The 22,294-nt window shown below is 51.4% G+C and overlaps 1 protein-coding gene across 1 annotated transcript in view; it reads left to right on the top strand.

The window, feature by feature from the left end:
* The window catches only part of LOC104080472 (otoferlin-like), a gene marked incomplete at both ends in the record, with an annotated part of 66,507 nt that overhangs the window by 29,682 nt on the left and 14,531 nt on the right, over positions 1-22,294 (top strand). Inside the window, 21 exon segments of the mRNA XM_009582871.1 lie at positions 1,617-1,743; positions 2,039-2,093; positions 4,889-5,020; positions 5,458-5,520; positions 6,385-6,469; positions 7,604-7,675; positions 7,678-7,753; positions 9,017-9,203; positions 9,543-9,729; positions 10,369-10,592; positions 11,614-11,722; positions 12,209-12,392; positions 14,720-14,840; positions 15,479-15,579; positions 16,034-16,124; positions 17,003-17,119; positions 18,345-18,497; positions 18,979-19,168; positions 19,566-19,690; positions 20,919-21,053; positions 21,541-21,702. Coding sequence (XP_009581166.1) covers positions 1,617-1,743; positions 2,039-2,093; positions 4,889-5,020; positions 5,458-5,520; positions 6,385-6,469; positions 7,604-7,675; positions 7,678-7,753; positions 9,017-9,203; positions 9,543-9,729; positions 10,369-10,592; positions 11,614-11,722; positions 12,209-12,392; positions 14,720-14,840; positions 15,479-15,579; positions 16,034-16,124; positions 17,003-17,119; positions 18,345-18,497; positions 18,979-19,168; positions 19,566-19,690; positions 20,919-21,053; positions 21,541-21,702 — 2,696 coding nt within the window.

The raw sequence follows: 22,294 nt of genomic DNA, 5'->3' as shown, positions 1-22,294 counted from the left end.
CTGAATCACTGAAAACCAAGCTGGGAGGGTGCAAGTCTGTCCGCCCACCCGCACGTGGCAGGATCGAACCCACTTAGATCCTTCCCGGCTGGTGTGACTCTGATTCAATCTCAAAAACTGCCAGTTGAGTTGAGGACACCCTTTCCCCACCCAACCTTCAGCAGTGTGTCTCTCTCCATCCTGATGGAGAGTGTTTCCTAACGCCCAGCCTAGAACTCCCTTGCTTCAGCTGAAGCCCATGTTGTCTCACAAAAACAGGCCAGACTATGGTGCTGGTTGACAGCCGGCTGAACATGAGCCGGCAGTGTGCCCAGGTGGCCAAGAAGGCCAACGGCATCCTGGCCTGTATCAGAACTAGTGTGGCCAGCAGGAGGAGGGAGGGGATCGTGCCCCTGTACTCGGCCCTGGTGAGGCCGCACCTCGAATCCTGTGTTCAGTTTTGGGCCCCTCACTCCAAGAAGGACACTGAGGTGCGGGAGCGTGTCCAGAGAAGGGCAACGAAGCTGTCGAAGGGTCTGGAGCACAAGTCTGATGAGGAGCGGCTGAGGGAACTGGGGCTGTTTAGCCTGGAGAAGAGGAGGCTGAGGGGAGACCTCATCGCGCTCTACAACTACCTGAAAGGAGGTTGGAGCGAGGTGGGGGTTGGTCTCTTCTGCCAAGTAACCAGCGACAGGACGAGAGGAAATGGCCTCAAGTTGCGCCAAGGGAGGTTTAGGCTGGACATTAGGAAAAACTTCTTTACTGAAAGAGTGGTCAGGCCTTGGAACAGGCTGCCCAGGGAAGTGGTGGAGTCACCATCCCTGGAAGTATTTAAAAGACGTGTAGATGAGGCGCTTAGGGACATGGTTTAGTGGGCATGGGGGTGTTGGGTTGACGGTTGGACTCGATGATCTTGGAGGTCTTTTCCAACCTTAATGATTCTATGATTCTATGCTGTACGAGTGAATTCGTACAGCTGTGCCACCAAAGCAAACCAGTGACCCAACAGCTATACTGGTGTTTTTGGCCCAACAGAAAAACAAATCCTTGCTGCTTTGTGGTCATTTCTTGACCAGAGCAAAGGCAGGAGGGGCAGGCACGACACGTGCAGGGATTGTGCGCAGGAAAGGAGTATCTCAGCAACTTCTTCCAATAGAAACGCAAACCGGTGGACAATGCAGCTGTGTCTCAGTGCCTGTGGGATCTGGGGTCTTGACCCTCCCTGCAGCAATTTTTCTTCTTGGGAAATGACCCCTTTCTCCTGTTTTTTCAGACCTCTCTCTCTACCCCAAAGCTAGACAGTTGGTTGTCTTTGCAACGGCTCTTCTGGTACCAGAGCTGCAACACTTGCTCAAATGCTCTTTCACCCCTTGAAGTCTGGGGTGTTTGTCACCTTCTGTTTTGCCTTCACAAAACCATACACAGGCATGCTGCCCAGGCGGAACAATGTGTCACAGGAGGCAATATGTCTTTTTTAATCCCTTTTTAGACCAGGCTATCTGTGACCTGACCCGGTGACCATTGTTCTTTGTATTATCAGGTGAGGTCGGTAGGACATATTGGTTACCTTTCTCTTCGCCTTTAATTATTCACCGAGTGGAAACAATAAGAGACATTCTTTTGTCTCCTTTATGCAGATGAACCTGCTGTTTTGGAGGCAGAAGACTTGGACCGAAAAGCCATGAGACAGGGATGTGGACTGGAGCCAGACGCCATCTCCTTGGCCTCCGTCACAGCTGTCACCACCAACGTCTCGAATAAGAGGTGAGGGCCAGATGTGAGCTTGTGCAAGGCAAGGGCACCTTGGCAGACACCCCACAACCACACGTCCCCTCTATGTTGGACATCACATTGCCCCACGCAGCCGGTGGTTTTTTGGAAATACTTGACCTGCTGCAAAGAGCACCAATGTTCAGTGGGGTTCCCCAGCCCCCAGGGTTTATATTCCTCAGATTCAAAGAGGGCAGGAGCTTTGAGGGGTGACCCTGCCAGTGCTCTGTCACAGCTTGCAGCAAGTCCATCTGTGGTTTGACTGAGCGTTTCTTCTGCCCCTCCGAAGGTCCAAGCCTGACATCAAAATGGAGCCGAGCGCTGGGAGGCCAATGGATTACCAGGTAGGTGACAACGTGGTGACCCCAACCTCGGCTCGCGGGGGTCACAACCCAGGGGGTGGGGGGACTGTTTTGCAGGCAACAAGTTCGTGCTGGGTTTCAACGCGCTGCACTCGAAAAGCACGACTTCCCAAGAGCTGGCTTGAATGGTCGAGCGATAAGCTCGAGATTAAGTAATTAACTGGTTTTGCTCTCCATCGTATGAAGCCCAGAAAGCCCAAATTAACCTGTGATTGAAACAGGCTATCTCCAACACACTTCTCTTGCTTCCCAAGAGCTTTCAGTGTGCTGATTAGTATTCCAGATCGGTGAGCCCTGGCCGGCAGTGGGTTCCTGACTGGATTTCCTCGGGTAGGCTGGTCCCGTTCAGCGGTGCTCCGTCCCTGCCACTTTATCTAGAGTTAGAAGAACCGCGCGTTTCGTTTCCCAAGGCTCAGATGATCCATGCAGCTCCCTTTTCTTTTACTAGTCGGTGCCAGTGTGATTCATAAATTGGCTCTTCTCATTTTCGCCAAGTCGTGCTGATTCAGCAGCGATTTAGCTTTATGTCCTCGCCTCTCAGCACAGCAACACGTTGCGGGGGATATCTCGGAGCAATGCAAATAATGATTTTTGTTAGAGATTTATTGCAGAGCATTCGCCACATCCGCTGCAGACCAAATTGTGAGGCTTCCAGGGAATGAGCGTGCTTGGTTCAGGAGGGGGGAACATAAAGAGGAGGGGGAAGGTGCAAAACAAATTACAACAAGAGGCAGAAGGAACACAAGGTCCAGTTATTTGGCCACTGCAAACAGGAGGACCACAAGGTTGGTCTTAATGGGGAATGGCTAATTTCTGGAGTATAACAGGATCTGCCGCGCTAGGCTGGTTCCTGAGCAAGGTAGGTGCCTGGCTGACCGCCGTATGTCTGCTTTCCTGTGACAACCGGCTTGTGTGGAACATCTGAGAACTAAGAGGAAAGGACTTGATCTTCCAGGCCCCATCCCTGGGAAACCTCAGGACACCGCCTCGGTCTGTGGCAGCGGAGGGGCTGGGATGCGGGGACGCAGCGTTAATGAAGGCTGGTGCCCAGCAAAGCCATCTCCAGGAGCCGGTGTGGGTCCGGGCAGGGGTGGAGGGGAGGTCTCGGTGCGGCGATCACCCTGGCTGCAAACCTTTGGGGTGTTTCCACGCACCTTGCCACGCTGCACGTGAGGAATGAGCCTGAGCCGGCTTCCGCAGCCGCTGCAGCGCCGGGCGTGGGATCGGAGGTTGCGTTTGCACCGCAGCTCCTCTGCGCCAAGTCAGATAATAATTGTGCGATGATAAATGCCGGGCAGCCTTGCCCCCTTCCTCAGAGGGCTCAGCTACCCGTTACCCGCTGCCTTTTAGAAGCGCTTTAGAATAGAATAGAATATTTCAGCTTAAATTATCGTTTTTCTTTTTTTTTTTTTTTTTTTTTTGCACGGACTTTTAAAGAGAAATCCGATTGAAAGTCAAGGCTCTTAATATGTTACCAAAATGAAATTTCCCCAAATTTACCCACAAAGATAATAGTTCAATTTTTTAATAGATTTCTGTTTTCCATTATTACATGATCTAAGATAAAGCTGAGTTCAAGTTACAAAAATAATTAATGATAGCTTGAGAAGGCATGTGTAAATTAACTCATCTGTTGGGCTTCAAGGGATCCAGGGCTGAGAGCTCATGTTATTTTAAAATAATAATTTTAAATTATACCCAAATTCACTAGGCCTTGAAACTTGGAGGTTACCTGTCCTACCAGCAACTTGTGATAGATTTTTTGAAGATTACTCTAGAAAAATGGCTGCTGGGAATTGAAAAGATTTGGTACCTACATGAAATCACACCTTATGTTTTTTAGTTAAATTAAGAAATTTAGGTATAATCCGAGCAGGAATTCCTAATATTAATTTAATATTGCAAGGAAGGAATTTAGATACGATCTAAATACCTAATAGTAATTTAATGTCACAAGGTGGATTGAATTGTGAATGACAAACTTCTGTGTCGTAAATACATGCAAATTTTTCATCTGGATGATTTGCTCATATTCTGTTGAAAGTAGTTTATTTTTCATATACCACATACAGGAGTAATTATTTTAAATAAAATGGCACGTGTGTATGTATGCATATAGGAGGGTTGAACCATGAAATTATAGAATCATAGAATCATTAAGGTTGGAAAAGACCTCTAAGATCATCGAGTCCAACCGTCAACCCAACACCACCATGCCCACTACACCATGTCCCTAAGCGCCTCATCTACACGTCTTTTAAATACTTCCAGGGATGGGGACTCCACCACTTCCCTGGGCAGCCTGTTCCAAGGCCTGACCACTCTTTCTGGACATTAGGAAAAATTTCTGTACTATCTAAATGGTGGGGAATACTCCAGAAATAATAAATAATAGAATAGAATATTTCAGTTGGAAGGGACCTACCATGATCATCCCTTTGTGCTTTCTAGCAGAAACAAGTCTCAGTCTCACCAACCGAGCTCCGCTCCCACAGCTTAGCTAAATCCATTTGACTTTACACCTAGCGTGAAGCCACCCATGCTCTGGGGCTGAAGCAACAGGGATGCCCGGGGTCTCCTGCATCCCACACCGCGTTGCAGCTTGCTCAGGCTTGTCCGAGCAGCCCGGTGTCCTTGGTGTGACTGGTAGATCCCAGATCTGCCACCGTTGCACTGAAAATGCCTCAAAAAACGGGAGATGGGGAGATGGGTTAAGGCAGTGAGCGGCATCTGATGCTGCTCTCAGGAGGTGAAGGCACATGAATCCCTCTCCCCAGGTCAGCATCACCATCATCGAGGCCCGGCAGCTGGTTGGGCTCAACATGGACCCCGTGGTTTGCGTGGAGGTTGGAGAGGAAAAGAAATACACATCCATGAAAGAATCGACCAACTGCCCTTACTACAATGAGGTGGGTCTGTTCTCCTGCGGTGCTCAGGGCTACCTGCTCCTCGGGGTCTATGTTGCCGTTAGTCAATTAAATGTAATTTCTTGTCACTTGGGGTTTTTTTCTTTTTTTCTTCTATCATCTCTTGTCGGAATAAGACGAAATCTCAACCACACAGAAGGAGAAATGAAGCCTTTGCCCTCCGGTATTTTGCAAAAAAAAAATGGTAAAAAGTGCACTGACTTGATCTGTGCTAAATTATTCTGTTTTTCCAAGAAGTTAGTGCTTCCTTGTTCATCAGACTGCAGAGGTTGTCAGTGTTGGGGCTCACACGGCTCCGTCCCTGCTGTGACATGTCCCCCAGGCAGTCACAGCCTCTCCTCCTGAAGCGCGCATCGCAATACTGTTTCTCAATCCAAAAGGAGCCCACCGCGTCTCTCCTGTTTTTTTTTCCCTTTCAGTACTTCGTCTTCGATTTCCATGTCCCCCCAGATGTCATGTTCGACAAGATCATCAAGCTGTCCGTAAGTGAGCATGGTTGTGTTTATCCTTCTCACGGGGCTTTGGAAGAAATCAGCCCGTTTTGCGTATGCACTGGGGATGGATCTAAGGTCCTTGATGTGAGACCCCCAGCAGGAGCCGAGGTTTTCGGTCCTACGAGCCTCACCTCTTTTGCAGACCCCCAGTCCCTCTTTTTGTCGCTGACCTTCATTGCTGGGACCACACAGCTCCACTCCGGCATTCACTATCTCCCTCCATGGCTGATCTCTGGTATTTCAGAGCCAGGCAGAATTAAACCTGTCTCGGGAGGTGTTTAGGCTTGGGGAGAAGCAAGACCTTCCCGAGCCTGCCAGAGGATCTCCTGAGGCGTGAGACTGGCGGAGCTATTGTGGAAATTCAGGACTGCAGATGCTGAGAGCAAAGCAGAGACTGCAGCCCTCCCCGCAGCCATGGAGGAGGGCGATGAACAAGATTTGCACATTCACTGACCAAAGCACACTAATTAGGAGTATCTATATCTATCCCGTGCGCAGACCGGCTGTACAATTTCTCCCACAAAGTGAATTTAGACCATAGATTTCGAGCATCCTAAAGACCTTTCCTTCAGGTAAATGTCCCAGTGTTTGTTGCCATCATGGCTGGAAAACTACATCTTGTTTCAAAGATGAATTTCTTTGCATTTTTTTCTATTCAATCCAAGTATACAGTTGTCTGCAAGACTGCTAAGCAAGAGCTGCCAACCCCACCGTGCCTCTTAGTGTCCTTATACAGACCAAGGAAAATGCATCAGCTCCTTTCCCATCTGACACTGAACATCTCTGGAAAGAGCCTTACGGCTTCCAGGGCATGGAAGAAAGTCTGACCTGTTTTCCCCTCTCGATTTCTAGGTAATCCACTCAAAAAACCTCTTGCGCAGTGGGACTTTGGTAGGCTCCTTCAAGATGGACGTTGGAACCGTTTATACCCAACCTGGTATGTAAACGCTGTTCGCAACCAGTCCCACGTGCCTACCTGCACCATTGAATAAATGTCCTTGCAAGGCAGCCAGGCAGGTGCTAGTTTCCTTGGGTGATGCTTATCTAACTTAATTTTAGTATCCTAGATATAAGCAAGTCGCCTGGGCTACCCTCTGCGGTCAGGAAAGAGCACTCAGCACCTCCAGAGAAGGTTGTGTATCCCACCCTGAAAGGAGGAGTTACAGCCAGAGGCTGAGATGCCTTCTGGGTGTGCTGGTCTCTGTCCACTGACCGGCTGAGGAAGGAAGCCCACGGCGACTTGCTTAGGCAAGATATCGACCTTCCAGATAGCTGGAGGTCATGGGATGCTTCTTGCCCTCTGTGGCCGGCATTTAAACCAAGAAATGAAGATGCCTGATGTGCAACGGAAAAGATCGAGAGGTTGATTAGAGCTGCTGTCGTGTTGCTCACTGATGATAAACAGAACAGCAATGCCCCTTTGAGGGCCCGGTGCTCGCAGCATGCCAGAGCTGAACACACACCACCCCTTCAGAAAAGAGACCTCCAAAATCACTGCAGGTGGTTTTTTCCCTTGCTCCTATGTCTACGCCTATTGCAGCATTCTGCCTCTATAAATAAGCCTGAGAGCTAAGAAGTAAATGAAGCCTCCAGAATCTGCACTTCAGGGCTGGTCAGCAAATGATGCTGGGGGGACCTTAAGGGAGCATCTAGTCTGGTTCTCTGCTCCACAGAAGGATGAAGTCTTTCTAACACCATCCAAAAGGCATGTGAGGCCTTACAGACTTAGAATCATAGAATCAGGTTGGAAAAGACCCTTAAGATCATTGAGTCCAACCGTCAACCCAACACCACCAAGTCCACCACTAAACCATGTCCCTAAGCGCCACATCTACACGTCTTTTAAATACCTCCAGGGATGGTGACTTCCAGTGATGGAGACTCCACCCCCCTTCAGACAGTTTATCCCATTCCTTCTGGGTCTTCAACATGAGACACATCTTTCTAATAAATTTTTCAGGGGTTTCTGTCTGAATTTGTCACACCTGAAGATGTCTCTTACATTTCCAGTCCTCACGGTAATTGCTGTGTCTCATTCTGATAAATGACTCTCTTGTCCCCTGGCTTCCAGAGCACCAGTTCTACCACAAATGGGCCATCCTTTCCGACCCCGAGGATCTCACCGCCGGGCTGAAAGGTTGCCTGACGTTTTTTTAGGGAAAGGGGACAACATCAAGACACCACACAAAGCCAATGAGACGGACGAGGATGATATTGAAGGGTAAGGATCTGCAGAGCCAGCTTCACATAGCCTTGCTTGGGAATGACTTTTCATGTCTCTTCACCTTGGATTGTGCAATGAGGACAGCATCCCTTCTGGATGAGGCCGATAGCCCTTCTAGTACCCATACTTTCCGTGTGTAATGAAACCAGAGGGACCAAATAAGTTGCTGAAAAGAGAGAACATGTGGCAGATTACTGGTGCAAATCCAGGTCATATCAAGTATAGACCAGCCATTTCTACCAGGTCAGACCATGTGCTGGTTGTTGAGCTCTCTATACCAACGCCAGCCTGATGTCAACCCACCTGATGTCCCCACTGTTTACCTAATGCTGCTGTTGGCCCTTGGATGGGATGGGGTCTCATCACTCACTGCCAGGGCAGAGCAGGGAGGTTTGGATGAGGTTTCCCAGGCTGCGTGGATGGGCAGGGCTCCGTGACTCCCCAGAGCACCTAAAAGGCCATGGAAGAAAAATCAGGAGAGTTTAAAACTTAATTCCAGCCCCAAAACATTTCAGGCTAATTAAATATCTCCAAGTGCAACCACAGGCTTTCAAGTCTACCTCTCAGCCTCTCACCACATAGTCAGAAACCCAGACTAATAGCAAAATGCCAGTGCAGCTCTCTTGACTTACTGGGGACTCAGGAGCTCGAGGCACCACCTGGACCATTTTGGGTCATCATTCCATACTGTAGTGGTGATATTATGCCACTTTTTCATGGACAACTCCAGCAACTCCTCTAGAAATTGTTTTGTTCGCAGCATCCCCTATGGCTCTCATTTCTTCCTCCGGAAGAGGAAAGCCACGTATGCCAAGAGGAACAACTTGGTGAAGTTCAAGCCTCCCCCCAAAATAATCACCCCAGCTCCCCTTGTGCCCTGATAAAGAAAAAAGGCTCTTCTAACGTCCCATTCATCTGGCCTGCTTTAGACATCTAAATTAGGCTGAGTTTAATTGTCCTCTAGACTCCACTGACAATAATGATTATATCCCTGTAGTGGAATGCACATTGTCCCAGGGGCACCTCAGGGGGCTCTCTAAGATTTTGCTTATGAAACCACCACTCCCCATCCCAAAACAGGAGGATGGGCAGAAACAGGACAGCGATAAAACGTGTGGCTGCAGAAACATTTGTCTTTCCACTCCACAGAGCCTGTGCTCAGAACAGAAAGTGGGGCAGCTTCTCCCTCTTTGGTAAGCCTCTCCTGACAAACCTGCCAGCCCCAGCAGCTGTTTCCAACCCTATCCGTTGATGTTGCAGGAACCTCCTCCTCCCGGATGGGGTCCCTCCAGAGAGGCAGTGGGCTCGTTTCTACATCAAGATCTATCGAGCAGAGGGGCTGCCCCGTATGAACACCAGCATCATGGCCAACGTGAAGAAGGCTCTCATTGGGGAGAACAAGGACTTGGTAGACCCCTACGTGCAGGTGGTCTTTGCAGGGCAGAAGGTAAGCAAGCTGCGTGCGGTACCAGGGTGACCCTGGGAGGTAACATGAGCGGGACCAGCCATTGTGCATCTGGCCAGAGATGATCTCAGTTCTTCTGGCATGTAGATGCTGAGATGCAGGGGAAAGCTGCTTTGTTTGCTATGTTTCCCCTCTCTTGTGCAGACTATGATGGGTTTGCAGCACTCTCCAGTTGAGGAAAGGAGCTTGTTACTTGGGAGAGGAGAGTCACAAGACAGAATGCGTGTTTCAGTGGTCGTTAGTAAGGGAGCAGTACAGGTTGTGAGGGATGGCTTGGGAGCTCAAACCTTTGTCAAACATCTATCTCCTCCCATTCGGCAGGGGAAGACATCCATACAAAAAAGCAGCTATGAACCTCTCTGGAACGAGCAAATAGTCTTCACGGAAATGTTCCCCCCATTGTGCAAGCGGATAAAGATCCAGATCCGAGACTCGGACAAAGTCAACGATGTGGCCATTGGTACCCATTTCATTGATTTGCGGAAGATCTCTAATGAAGGAGACAAAGGTAAAGCTAAGGCAGGGGGCAGACTGAGCTGCCTTCTTCATGGTAGAGAGACATCCCTTTGTCAGAGAGTTAGCAAAATAGCCTAGGGTCCTTCCCCACCCCTGGAGACAGCTGCTTCTTGGTGCCCAGCCAGAGAGACCTCGATTCACTGCAGTGGTCCTCTGAGGTCAGTGCTCTTTGAAAACCAAGCCCCGTCACAAGCCTCCAGCCTTTGAAAGCAAAGACACCCAAGCACAAAAAATTCATTGCCATGAATGGATGAATATCTGACAGGTTCCCCCATTCACGCACACATGAACACACCAGCATACGTGGGCAGGACCAATGTGAAGCCAAAGATGGCTCTAGAAAGGGGACTAATGGGGGGGGTTCTTTTTTCTTGACACTCACATTGGGAAACTTGCCCAATGGGAGACTCCCCTCTGTCTTTGGGCTGATGCACTGCACAGTTCCCACCACTGCCTCCACTGCAAAACTGTCTCCATGTATGGTTGTAATCATGCAATTCCATGCACACATACATGCATATTCAAGCCTGCGTCACCGTACACAGACCAGGAACGTGATGCCAATCCATGAGTGAGTTTGTATCCTGAGGCAAAGACATGCCCTCCTTGCACATCCCCTTCCCTACTGCAGGCTTCCTGCCCACCTTTGGCCCCGCATGGGTGAACATGTATGGCTCCACTCGGAACTACACCCTGATGGATGAGCACCAAGAGCTGAACGAGGGTCTGGGTGAAGGCGTCTCCTTCCGGGCCAGGCTTTTGATGAGTCTTGCTGTGGAGATCTTGGACACCACCAACCCGGAGATCAACAGCTCCACTGAGGTGCAAGTCGAGCAGGCCACATCAATTGCTGACGTAAGTCGTCCCTAAGCCTACAGCTGCCAGTGGTGAGTCCTGGGTCTCAGGCCTCTTGGTTTTTTTTTATCTTTGGTCTCACAAATCGAGGATTTCATTTAGTGTTGTCCTAAGTATTCTGGATCCCCCAGCACAATGAAAATCTTGCGAGGATTTCAGATCTTATGATCATTCAAATGCTCACCTCTCTTAGGAGTGCTGGGCAGAAAGAATATCTGAGTGAGGGAGGATCCTAAACTTTGAGATGTTTCTCCAGTTGGGAGTTAGACAAGGACAAAGAGAGCCATCTCCTAATGCCAGCTGTCTCACTCCTATCCTGAAGATGGGTTTCAAACAGAAGCCAAGAATCTAATCTATTTCCCAAGCAATTCTGGCAGGGTGGAACTGGTCAGAGAAATTGAGTGGCTGTTTCCTGACAAGAGAAGCCCCACAGCTTGAGTCCTGACATGCATAAACAGGCACATCCAGGCTCATCCTACCTGCGGATGCCCACATAAGTCAATCCATATGAGCCAAGGGTGTGAAGTAGACATGGAGAAGTCTGACGGCAGCGCACCCTCTGTGTGGAAGCTCTCCTTCAGAAGTAAAGTGGCTTTAATTCACCTCCAGGGGAAACGAAGCAACCTGGAAATAAAGCCATTCCAGTTCTGAAAGAACATCCAGGCAGAAGGATTGATGTGGTTTGATTAATTCAATTTGTGAGTGAACTCGGGCTCGTGTTCCTGAATGTCCCTGAGACAGTTCCTCACGTGCAAGGGATGACTGATCTCAGTTAAGCCAACACATTTAAAAGTTAGGCTAAAATCTTTAGTTAAACTCTCTCTGCAATGAGCCTAGAGATGGCTCAGGCTGGGGGAGAGAAAACCCTCATGGTCCCCTTGAAATCTCAAGCAGTGGCACCTCCAAAAGCCCATGAGGGTGCTCAGAGGTGCCAGGTGATGCACCCTCTGCCCAAGGGGACCTGCCCTCCTCGGTGTCCCTCCGCTGACCTCAACCCTGATCCCCGGGATTTCTCCTGCAGAACTGCACTGGGAAGATGGAGGAGTTCTTTCTTTTTGGAGCCTTCCTGGAAGCTACCATGATTGACAGGAAGATTGGTGACAAACCCATCAACTTCGAGGTCACAATAGGTTGGCTGTTTTTTGGGGAGGGTGGTTTTGAAGCATGCTTGGCAGGGAATGCAGGATATGAGGCCAAGAGCAGGGTCTATTCCCCATTTTCCATGCTAACATACGCTAGAGCATGCAGGGCTCTCAGTTTAGGGAGAAGGTGATGGCTACTTCACCTGCAAAGCTATGTGGGGCCCCAAATCATCTGTTGTGTGCGTGCTGTGCTGTGGCCAGTGGACCTGCTCCCTCTTTCACCCTGGCTTTGTGCCTCCTGAGGCTGAGCACCAAAGGGAGGGTGTGTATTGCTACTGGCTTGAGAGGGGACGGGAGCAAGGGACGGACACTCATCACTAATTTACGGCTCCTGGGCATGGTTTCGGAGAGTTGAACTCCACTGTCCCCCATAGTTCCTGCAGAGAAAACTTCTCCCCAGCCTGAATTAAAGCCAAGAGATTGGGCCCAACTGGAGTTACAACCCTGTGACTTTATTTCACATTTTTTCTTGAGGTAACTATGGGAACCAGATCGATGGCATGACCAAACCTATCCTGCGGAGGAAGAAAGAGGGAGGGGATGGAGACCAGGAGGAGTCCGAGCTGCTCCAGAACTCAAGTGAGGATGAAGGGGATGAGGATGGAGAGCTGGTTTCTGTTTCCTCATCTCAACCCATGAAGCCCCTGGTCACAGACAGGTAAGCATGCCCGCCTGGCCACTGAAGTGCCACTGGGCAGAGATGTGTGTGGCCCTCAATTCACACATGGTCTGTAGGTGTTGCCACACGCGCTGGGTGTCCGAGCTCCCACCGCTGTCTGCAGAGCTGAAGTCAGAGGTGAAGTCAGTGCCACCACGGGGCCTGGAGTCATTCAGCCAAACAGATCTGGGAGCCGCAGTGGGGACCAGATCTCCATGCCCTGTAAAGGGAGATTAGATACCACGTGTAGATACCTCGTCTCAGATACTACAGTCTGCCAGCTGAACGTCCACCCAGTTCTGAGCACTCCTGATGTCCAATAAGGGCTGAATTTACCTCCCAGGCTACCCTCAGAGGACATCCTTCATCCACCTGGCCAGATATGCACCCAAAACTCATGGCTATCTGATACCTTTAGTGCTCTTCCCCTACGGCAAATAGGGATGAAGTTAAACAGTGGATTAAAAAAATCATTGGTGGGCACTGAAAAAAACGGGTTCCCTCCCATACGTATGTTTCGTACATTCAGAAACCCAGCCTAAAACCAGGTCCTTCCCCAGGATCGCTGCCACCCTCGGTGGCACAACCCAGTACCACACAGCAGGGAGAAGAGGTCTGGGCTCTGCATCTGTGCTCTCTCTAGCTGCCCGACATACAAAAGCATCATGGGCACCATGTGGGGACAAGCAAAGTCCATCTAGAGATACGGCATAGATTTCGGGAGTGGAGGTAATTTGTGCTGAGGCAAGGTGCCTTTCTTCATCACTTCGGATCTTAAAGGTCACAGACACGCAGAGGGGAGAGGACGCAAAAAACTGCTGGAAAAAGTTCTTGGGCGTGTGTTAGGCAGGAGATTGGGGTAAAAGACTTTAAGTCCTCTCAGCCTCCCTAGTTTGCAGCATCTCTCTTTTGGTCAGTCGGTCTGTCCCCATTGCTTACAGTCGTTGACAGCCACGCTTTGGTGTTTACCAGAACCAGGACTTGGGAAACTGGGTCCTACCCTGGGTCTGTCGATGCACAGCTGGTTGTCAGTGGACAAGTCGCTTCTGTTCCTCCTGCCTCGGTTTTTCCAGCTGTAAAATTAAGACTATTTTTTTGTGTCCGCTTTACAAATTGCTTTGTGATGTGCAGGTAGCAGTTACCCTAAAATACAGATGAAATCCAGACACCCACCAGTGATTCTGGTGGGTGCTTTCTGACCCAAGCAGCTGGATCAGAAAGCCGCACACTGAACGGGATCAGCACAAGGGTCTTGGGACGTCTGGGCTGGGCTTCAGCCACAGCCTGGATTTGAATACAAAGGACTAGTACTAAGGAAAGCTAATTGGATTTAACCTGATGAGATATGCTTGAAGTGGATTTTAACTGTGTTATACGAGTAGATAGATGTTAATAGAATTATCTGGCTGACTTAATTCAACTGAGAAATGAAACAAACCACACTGAATCCAGGGTATTTGCACTCCAGACAAAAGTGCCTACCTGGGGTTTCCTCACTGGTTTACCAGCTCCTTGTCAAGGTGAATGCCGAACGGAGATGAAGCACCGATGCTTTTTGAGCCTGTTCCCTGGCTCTCATGCTGTTTACCCAGATGTCTCCAACCCCTGGGTGCTGGGAGCTTCACGCTCAACCGTGGGCTCTGCTGACATCTCCTGGCTGGAAACACCCCGATGGCTTCAGAAGGATGAGCTGAAGCTGGTTTTTAACTAAGGGTGATGCCAGGTGCAGCAGGATCTGCAGCGGCTTTACGCTGGGTGGATCCCAGCTCACGGCCAGTGCTCAGGCAGCCAAGAAGCATGAGCCCATTCTTCAGCATCATCCTCCCTTTAACTGCACCGTGACTATTACCGCTCCAGCCCACCAGCATATGGAAACTGTCAGCTCTGCCAAGGGCAGAAACCTCTGCCTGCTGTGAAGGCCAGGGGACTACAGGAGGTGCTCACCAGCCTTCAGAAGAGGGTGTTAATGCTTTGGTTTTCCTGCTCACCCTGCTGCCACGCTGGAGATGTTTGCTCTCTGCTGGGCTATGGGTGAGGTGGTGGGAGTGGGAGCTTCCCTAGTTTCTCTCTGGGCCACCAGGTCTGAGATGGTAAACTGGGCGCTGCACCCATCCACCCCGGGTCTGGCGTTGGGAAGGGTGCGAGGAGAGATGGAGCCTTTGTTCTTCAGGGTGCAATTCACATCAGCCCCCTCTCCCCCATGCCTGACCTCCTATACACCCCCCTCCCCACGGCAGCATTGCCTCTCCAGGAGAGGAGTGGGACAGGGGCTGTTCCTGGCCAGGAGCGTTACCACCACGGAGCATCTCCTGTGCCTCCTCTTGCAGGAACTACTTCCACCTGCCATACTTTGAGAAGAAGCCCTGTATCTATATCAAGAGCTGGTGGCAGGACCAGCGCCGCAGATTGTATAACGCCAACATCATGGACAAGATTGCGGACAAGCTGGTATGTGCTGGGGAGGGAGGGAGACAGCTTGGGGCATGGGGCTGGCACGAGGCACATCCAGGCTCCCTGCGCCTCTCTGCAGCAGGGACAGACAGTGCACGGACCAACTGGCAAACTTGTGCCAGAAAGGGGGAAGTTTCTCAGTGCTAAATGCTCCACAATTTGAATGTCCAAATCCTAGGAGCTCATTGAATTATCTGTGGGTCGGACCCAAGGGTCCCCACCAAAGGGAGCAGGCTTTGTGCGCCTGGACTGCAGGGGTGGACCACTTGTGTGGCAGAGTCTCCTTAGTAGTCTCAGCTAATTCCCAAGGAGCCTTTGCGACAGCTCCGTGCTGGCAGGGTCACAGCAGGATCTGCAAAGGGAGAGCCTGGCAAGTCCAGCCAAGACAGTGTGGACCTTGGCCAGCTAGTCTCATGGGGGTCAGTGGAGCCATTTCCATCACCCAGAGCCAGGTCCCCCCAGCCAAATGTGTGCCAGACCTGAGCCCTGAGGCCAGTCTGGAGAAGCAGCAGATGTTTCCCACTGGCAGCCCCCACAGGGCTGCTCTGTGCAGGATTGGACCTCAGGGGGGACCTTGTCCCACCGCGGGGCTCAGCCCCACCGCCCCCTCACTGCTCCCCCCATCGCCGCTGCAGGAGGAAGGGCTCAACGACGTGCAGGAAATGATCAAGACGGAGAAGCCGCACCCGGAGCGCCGGCTCCGAGGGGTCCTGGAGGAACTGAGCAGTGGGTGCTTGTGAGTAAAAGACGGGCAAAGATGGCACATTGCAGACCCCTGCTCTCTGTGGAGAAGGTTGTGAGCGTAAGCCCACCTTGCCTTATCCTCTGGATGATGGGCAAGCATTTCATCACATTGGCACAACAGCATATCAGCTGCCTTCTGGCTCGGAGCATGGGTGAGGTGGTGCTTACATCTGCACCCCAAAGACCCCAAACCAGTGGTGAAAGCCTCAGTCTTGTGACCTCCACAGGCTGGTACCCGATCGGCACCTACACCCCATGCAAGACACTCAGCATTGGGTGCAAACAGGCCATTTGGCCGCGATTGCGTTGCAGACTGGTGGGGGGGAAACGAGGGCATTTCCCTCCAGTGACATGTCCTGCTGCTGGCAGAGATCCAGCCGGCCACGGCTCCTTGGGGAGAGCCCGTGGGCTCCCACGGGATTCACGCCGCTGACCTTTTCCACCAGGCGCTTTGTGACGTTGGCTGACAAGGACCAGCACCACTCTTCCCGCACGAGGCTGGACCGGGAGAGGCTCAAATCCTGCATGCGGGAGCTGGTAAGTGGGATTCAGCCAGGCAGGGAGGAGGATTCATGAACGGGGCTTGGACCTTGTCAATGCAATGGGGAACTTTGGTCCTTAGGCGTGCTGATTTCCAGTCTCTGTGGATTAAGGGTTTGGGGTTTATTTCTGAAAAGAGGAGCTCAGGAGCACTTGGGTCTTGCACAGGTCCCAGGTGGCACTTGGGTCCGTGCCGCTGCCTCCCCTCCACCACGCTCTGCTTTGCCCTGGAAAGAAATCCAGGAGTACAGAGGAGGAGCTGCATTTCTGTCGAACAGCTGAGGAAACTGGGAAGGAGTAATTTAGGGGAACCCTGCAGAGCACTGCTGCTCCAGGGGTGGATATAGCCTAGATGTTTGGGGCTAGTGGCCCAGCTCCTTGCAAAGGAGTTGGAGGTGCAGAAGAGATGTACAAAGAGCAGGTGGCTTATCCAGCTGGCGCAGCCGAGGACACCAGCTCCAGCAGCCAGCTGCATCCTACCGAGCGATGAATTTAACATGTGAAAGCCTCCACATCCCCTCTTCTGAACTGTCAGGTGCTGAATTACAGCAGGGACAGCAGAAGGGGAGAGACTATCCTTAACGCCAGGCTAGAAGCCACCCCAAAATGCCCTAAGCACAGCTGACACCTCTCTGTCCTGCACACTTTCCACTGGGACAGACGTCTCTGCACTGTCAGGGGTCCTCCCTGCATTATGCCAAGGTTGATGAACGGGTGTCAGAAGTACCATCACCGGGATGCACATGGTGGGATTAAGGCATCTGCCTCCTCACCATCCTTCCCCAAACGCCGGGGACCTGCCTGGTGCTGCTCCCTTCTCTGTGCTCCATTCTGCTCTTGCTAATGCGATATCCTGGGCTCTCCTTTAACCACAGGAGAACATGGGGCAGCAAGCCACGACTCTGCGGTCGCAGGTGAAGAAGAACACCATGAAAGACAAGCTGAAGCTGGTGCAAAACTTCCTGCAGAAACTCCGGTTCTTGGTGGATGAGGTGAGTCCCTCTGCACGGAGAGAGGGTGCTGTCTGGGCCAAAGCATGCCAACAGCAGCCTGGGATGGATGGAGACCTCTCTGCAAACCCTGTGGGCAGGAGAGGTCTCTGGTGGCTCGGGTCTTGTGCAAGGAGCCACTCCAAGTCTACACACTGCCCCAAGTCTCCCAGGCTTGCCTGTGTGCTGCTGGCTTGGAACAAGTCTGTGCTAAAACAAATTTAAGAGCCCTTCCCAGCCAGTAGCAGAGCTGGGTCCTCTTGCAGCTGAGCTGAAGGCATTTCTGCCAGCCTCAGCCATGGCAAGGCCATGCAATTCCCTGGTTGTGTCAGTCATCGGAAGGTGGCACATGTCCACACAGCGTTGATGTCAGCAGCAGGGAGCCATTTCAGATCCTGGCTAGGTAGGGAGTTGTTAAAGTAACTGGCTCTTCGAAGGGCTGTGGGATAAAGCCCTGTCCTCTTGCAGAACTCAAACCACCTAATTTTTATTGCTGAGGGTACTCTTGCTTCACTGCAGCTCACGGGTAAGAGATAATAATCCAATATATTAGAGTTGCTCACAGCATTTCCAAAGGAAATATTTTCCAAATATCTGCAAAATATTTTTTCCTTCTTTCAGAAAATTACACCATTCCTCTGATATTTTTACAGTTTAGGACTGGGTCAGCCGTTGGGGGTTACTGGCCCCCATGGGAGCTGTAGCTGTTGCACCTCCTGTTCTCATTTCCCGTGGCAGGCTCCCAGCCTCAGCCACGTACCCCTTATTACAGCAAGGTCTTCCTTGGCTTTGACTCACCACAGCAGAACATAAACCAGACTATAAGGTGTGATGGGACCTGTCCAGACAGGGAACCTCTTCCATAGGAAAGAATGAAGGTGTGGCCCCTGCCCTACAGTCCCTGTGGCCACTGAATGAAGAGAAAAGGAAAATCTTTAGTCTTCTAATCCAAAATTAATTTTTCTAAAACTAGAACAAATGTAAATCCCAGTTTCTTTCCTGCTAGGCTTCACCCTGCTGAGCTTAGCTCTGAGCAGCTTTTCTTAAGCAGAAAAGCTTCTGCAGTGGGAGGCTCAAAACCATTTCAGTGGCCCTAATGTGGCCATAGGTACGATCCAACTCCTGTGGCATCTGTTGAATTTGCCTTCAGAAGGTCTCCAGCCCCGCTGGTGCCTCAGTGGTCAGAAAGAGCTGAGACACTGACAGGGCTCTTTGCTGGTGTTCACAGCCCCAGCACACTATTCCCGACATCTTCATCTGGATGATGAGCAACAACAAGCGCATTGCCTACGCCCGCATCCCTTCCAAGGATATCCTCTACTCCATTGTGGATGAGGAGATGGGCAAGGACTGCGCCAAAGTGAAGACCGTCTTCCTCAAGGTGCTGGTCTGTCTTTCCTGGGGGAACTGCAGCCAAGAGGAGGGAGGTGGAGGAAGGATAGACTGGGAGGACAGGAGATGGAGATGAGAGAGCTGTGTATCCAATTTTGATGGGGCTTGAATACTAGGCAAAACAGACCCATGCTCTACTGGTACGGGTGGAAGTCTGCTGCTAGGAAGTATGAACCACTGATCTTACCCAGTCCGGTAAGTGAGAAAAGTCTGGAAGGAGAGAGATGTTTGATCCAGCTGGCCACAAGAGAGGATGCTGGCTTAAAAGGAAGAAGCCAACATGGTGGGAAGAAGATAATGCATGAGCCAGAGTAGTGCCACGATCCAAAATGATGAGGGCTGGGTCCCTGGTTTTAAGGGGCAGCGGTAAAAGCAATGCACCAGAAGGAGTTGACTGCTGCAGGAGGTGGTCTGTCCATCTCTAAGGCCTTCCCTATATCCATATAAACTCTTCTGTCCTTTGTGCCCAGCTACCTGGGAAGAGGGGGTTTGGACCTGCTGGTTGGACAGTTCAGGCCAAGATGGAGATGTATTTGTGGCTGGGCCTCAACAAACAGCGCAAAGACTTCTTGAGTGGCCTGCCCTGTGGCTTTGAGGAGAAGAAGACCACCAGAGGCCAAAACCTGCCATCCTTCCCACCTATCAGCCTCCTTTACACCAGTAAGAACTTCCTGCCTGCAGTGGGTCTGGGGACAGGACATGGAGAGGGCAGGAGGGAGCCTGGCTTGACATGACTTGGGCCGAGGGCTTCCAGGAACTAAGGGGGAAATAATTCCAGCTGTCCCAGCCTGAGGTCCTCCACTGCTCCCACGGGGAGCTGGGGTGTGGGAGCTGTGCACCCTCTTCCCTACCCCATTCAAAGCTGTCATTCTGCACACCACGAGCAGGACATCAAGGAAGTCCGTATCCATTCAGGACTCATGCTTTGAGCCTATATCCTTCATCAGTGCTGACCCTGAGCAAAAGCGTGTCCCCGAGTCCTCACTCTGCAGGCTGAGCCCCACGCTGGGCTCCAGGGATGCGTATCAAGCTGTCTCGCTTCCCCTCTCTCTTGCAGAGAAGCAGGTTTTCCAGCTGCGAGCCCACATGTACCAAGCCAGGAGCTTATTTGCGGCCGACAGCAGTGGCCTTTCGGACCCCTTTGCACGAGTCTTCTTCATCTCCCAGAGCCAATGCACCGAGGTAAACACCATCTCCTGACCTGGAGGGCTGGGCTGGGCTCTGGCGTTGCATGTCCCATCAGCTCTCCATCCTGCTCCCCTGCCACAGGTCTCGTGACTGCTAGTGAATCAAGGATTAGGTTGATCGTGGGGTCCTGGGGTGGGAAAGCAGCCACCGCACTGGGGCTTGACTGTCTCCAGGAGCTCCTTCCCCAGGAACACCTTCACGACATGTCCCCCCCGCACCAGCACACAGCTATCCCGTGTCCCTGTGGGATTCGTGATTCACCTGCCAGGTTAGGAGAACATGTTGAAAAGTGGTTTTTGTGTCTTCCCTTCCCGGGCTGAGGGCTGCCAAGCCTGGTGGACACTGGAAATAATTTGTGTCTGCTTGCCTGCTGTTGGGGTTTTTTTTTCTCAGAAGAGTCCTTGGGAGATACCCCATGCCTCAGTGGTCCAAAAAACCATGCAGCAGCCCACTAGTGCTGCCAGGCACCGGAGCTGCAGCCTGACACATGGCTGAGACAGGCCAGGGCTGGGCTCATTCCCCAGAACTCATCCCCGCGGCTGCCCCATCACAAGGCACTGTTTCACCCTGATTTTACGGAAAGAAGTAGATAATTAAGCAGAGCAAACAGAAACATCAGAGCAAGGGGTGAACACTGCGAGCTGCAAGGGTCAAGATCTGCAAAGTGTTTCAGACCTTTAATTCCCCCTCTATTCAGATCGGGCTTCAGATCCTATCGCGGGTCTGTCCCATCTCCTGCCCCATCAGCCCTGCGCTCTCTATAGCACCGGCTGCCTTCACCCTCTGATCCAATAAAGCGCTGCAAACCAAAGCGCTGGACGGAGAGGGCATTGATAGCCAGTAGACTGCAGAGAGCTGTAGTGTCCACATCTGCATCACAACACTCTGAATTCTCTTAATAAACAGTGAAGACAAAAGGACCCCTAAAGGGTACAGTGCTGCTCGTCTGTGTTAGCCATACACCTTAGGAAGAGACAAATTGCACCATAAAAACATTGCTTTCTTTCCACTGCTTATCAAGGAAACCTGGGGTGACTATTCTAAAAGTAACGGAGCCTTTACATTGTCCACAATGTCTGAGATAAATATTTTCAAAGCATTGCCCACCCCAGCACTGCTAATATTCTGGTGCAGGAAAATTGAGACCAACGCCCTGTCTGCTGCCCTTGCACAGGGCCTTAGCCCCTCTCTGGAGCAGTAAGTCCCTCTCCCATTCTTCCAGGTTCTCAATGAGACCCTTTGCCCGACCTGGGACCAGCTGCTGGTCTTCGACAATGTGGAGCTGTATGGAGAAGCTCATGAGATGCGGGATGACCCTCCCATAATTGTCATTGAGATCTATGACCAGGACACAGTGGTAAGATGAATCCCAGCAAAGGAAAATGTTTATGATTTAGACGCTGCAATCACTCCTGAGTCGGAGACAAGGCAGATGGTGCAGAGGATGTGAGAAGCAGCTTCTCTCCCGACCCTTGGAAGATGGTCCCCCCCACATCTCCCATGGCATGAGCAGCCTCTGCTGCTCATTAGATCTCAGACTCAACTTAATGATATCTTATTTTTGGAGAGTGAAGCAAGAGCTTTTGTGAGGCTGGAGGCAAGGAGACATTACCTGAGTCTTTCCCTTTAGAAAAGCTGCTCAGCCCTGGCCTCCTTGCTGTCCCAGCCCTAGCCACCTCCTTCCCCTTATCTGAAGAAGCCAGGAATGAAAGCTGGCACTGAGCTTTGGTGTCCCAGGCCCAGTGGGCTGGTCCTGTTCTGACCACGATGGGGAGAGCTGTGGGGCTAACCTGGGAGACCTCGTGTTGGGTCAGCAAACCCAAGCGCTCTCTTCACCTCTCCAGGGCAAAGCTGACTTCATGGGTCGCACCTTTGCCAAACCGGTGGTGAAGATGTCGGATGAGCACTACTGCCCGCCGCGCTTCCCCCCGCAGCTGGAGTACTACCAGATCTACCGGGGCAACTCCACTGCAGGCGACCTGCTGGCTGCCTTCGAGCTGCTCCAGGTACCAGCTGGCCAAAGCCACCCCAGACCGAGGGAGGGAAAGGGTGGGATGGCGGGTTGCAAGGGAGCGGGGCTTAACCCGTGCTTATGTATCTTAGGTGCTGCAAGGAGCAGGTAGTGCATACATCCTAGAAAACCTAGAAGGCTTTAGCACAGCTGCTAACCCGCTGAGAGGGCAGCTCCTGCCCAGTTATGCTGGTCAAGATGATGTGCAGTGAGTCCCAGGCATCCTGCTGGACAGGACACCCCACTAAAAGTCTTGCGTTAGCCCAAACTCTGCATCATCACTGGGATATGGGAGATGCCAACGGGAGTCCTGGTGCTCTAGGAGATGTCTCAGGAAAAAGGGGTGTGAATTCATAGCAGCATCCCAAGAATATGGTGAAATTTTAGCTGCATGGTCTGTGGGGGTAGCAGAGTTAAACCCTCCTGCTTTCGTGCTTCCTTTCCCGTACACTGACACGGTTGTACTTGTATGGACGTGTCTCAGCAGACTCCTGGTGTTCAGGGAGCATGAGACATCCCAGCTGAAAAGAGAGAGGTCCCAGCAAACCCAGCGCAGTGCTGGTGGGTTCGGTGTGCAAGGACCGACC

The sequence above is a fragment of the Fulmarus glacialis genome, unplaced genomic scaffold (assembly GCF_000690835.1).
Source record: "Fulmarus glacialis isolate BGI_N327 unplaced genomic scaffold, ASM69083v1 scaffold16698, whole genome shotgun sequence".
Taxonomy (NCBI): Eukaryota; Metazoa; Chordata; class Aves; order Procellariiformes; family Procellariidae; genus Fulmarus; species Fulmarus glacialis.
This window is presented reverse-complemented; position numbering and strand designations above follow the sequence as displayed.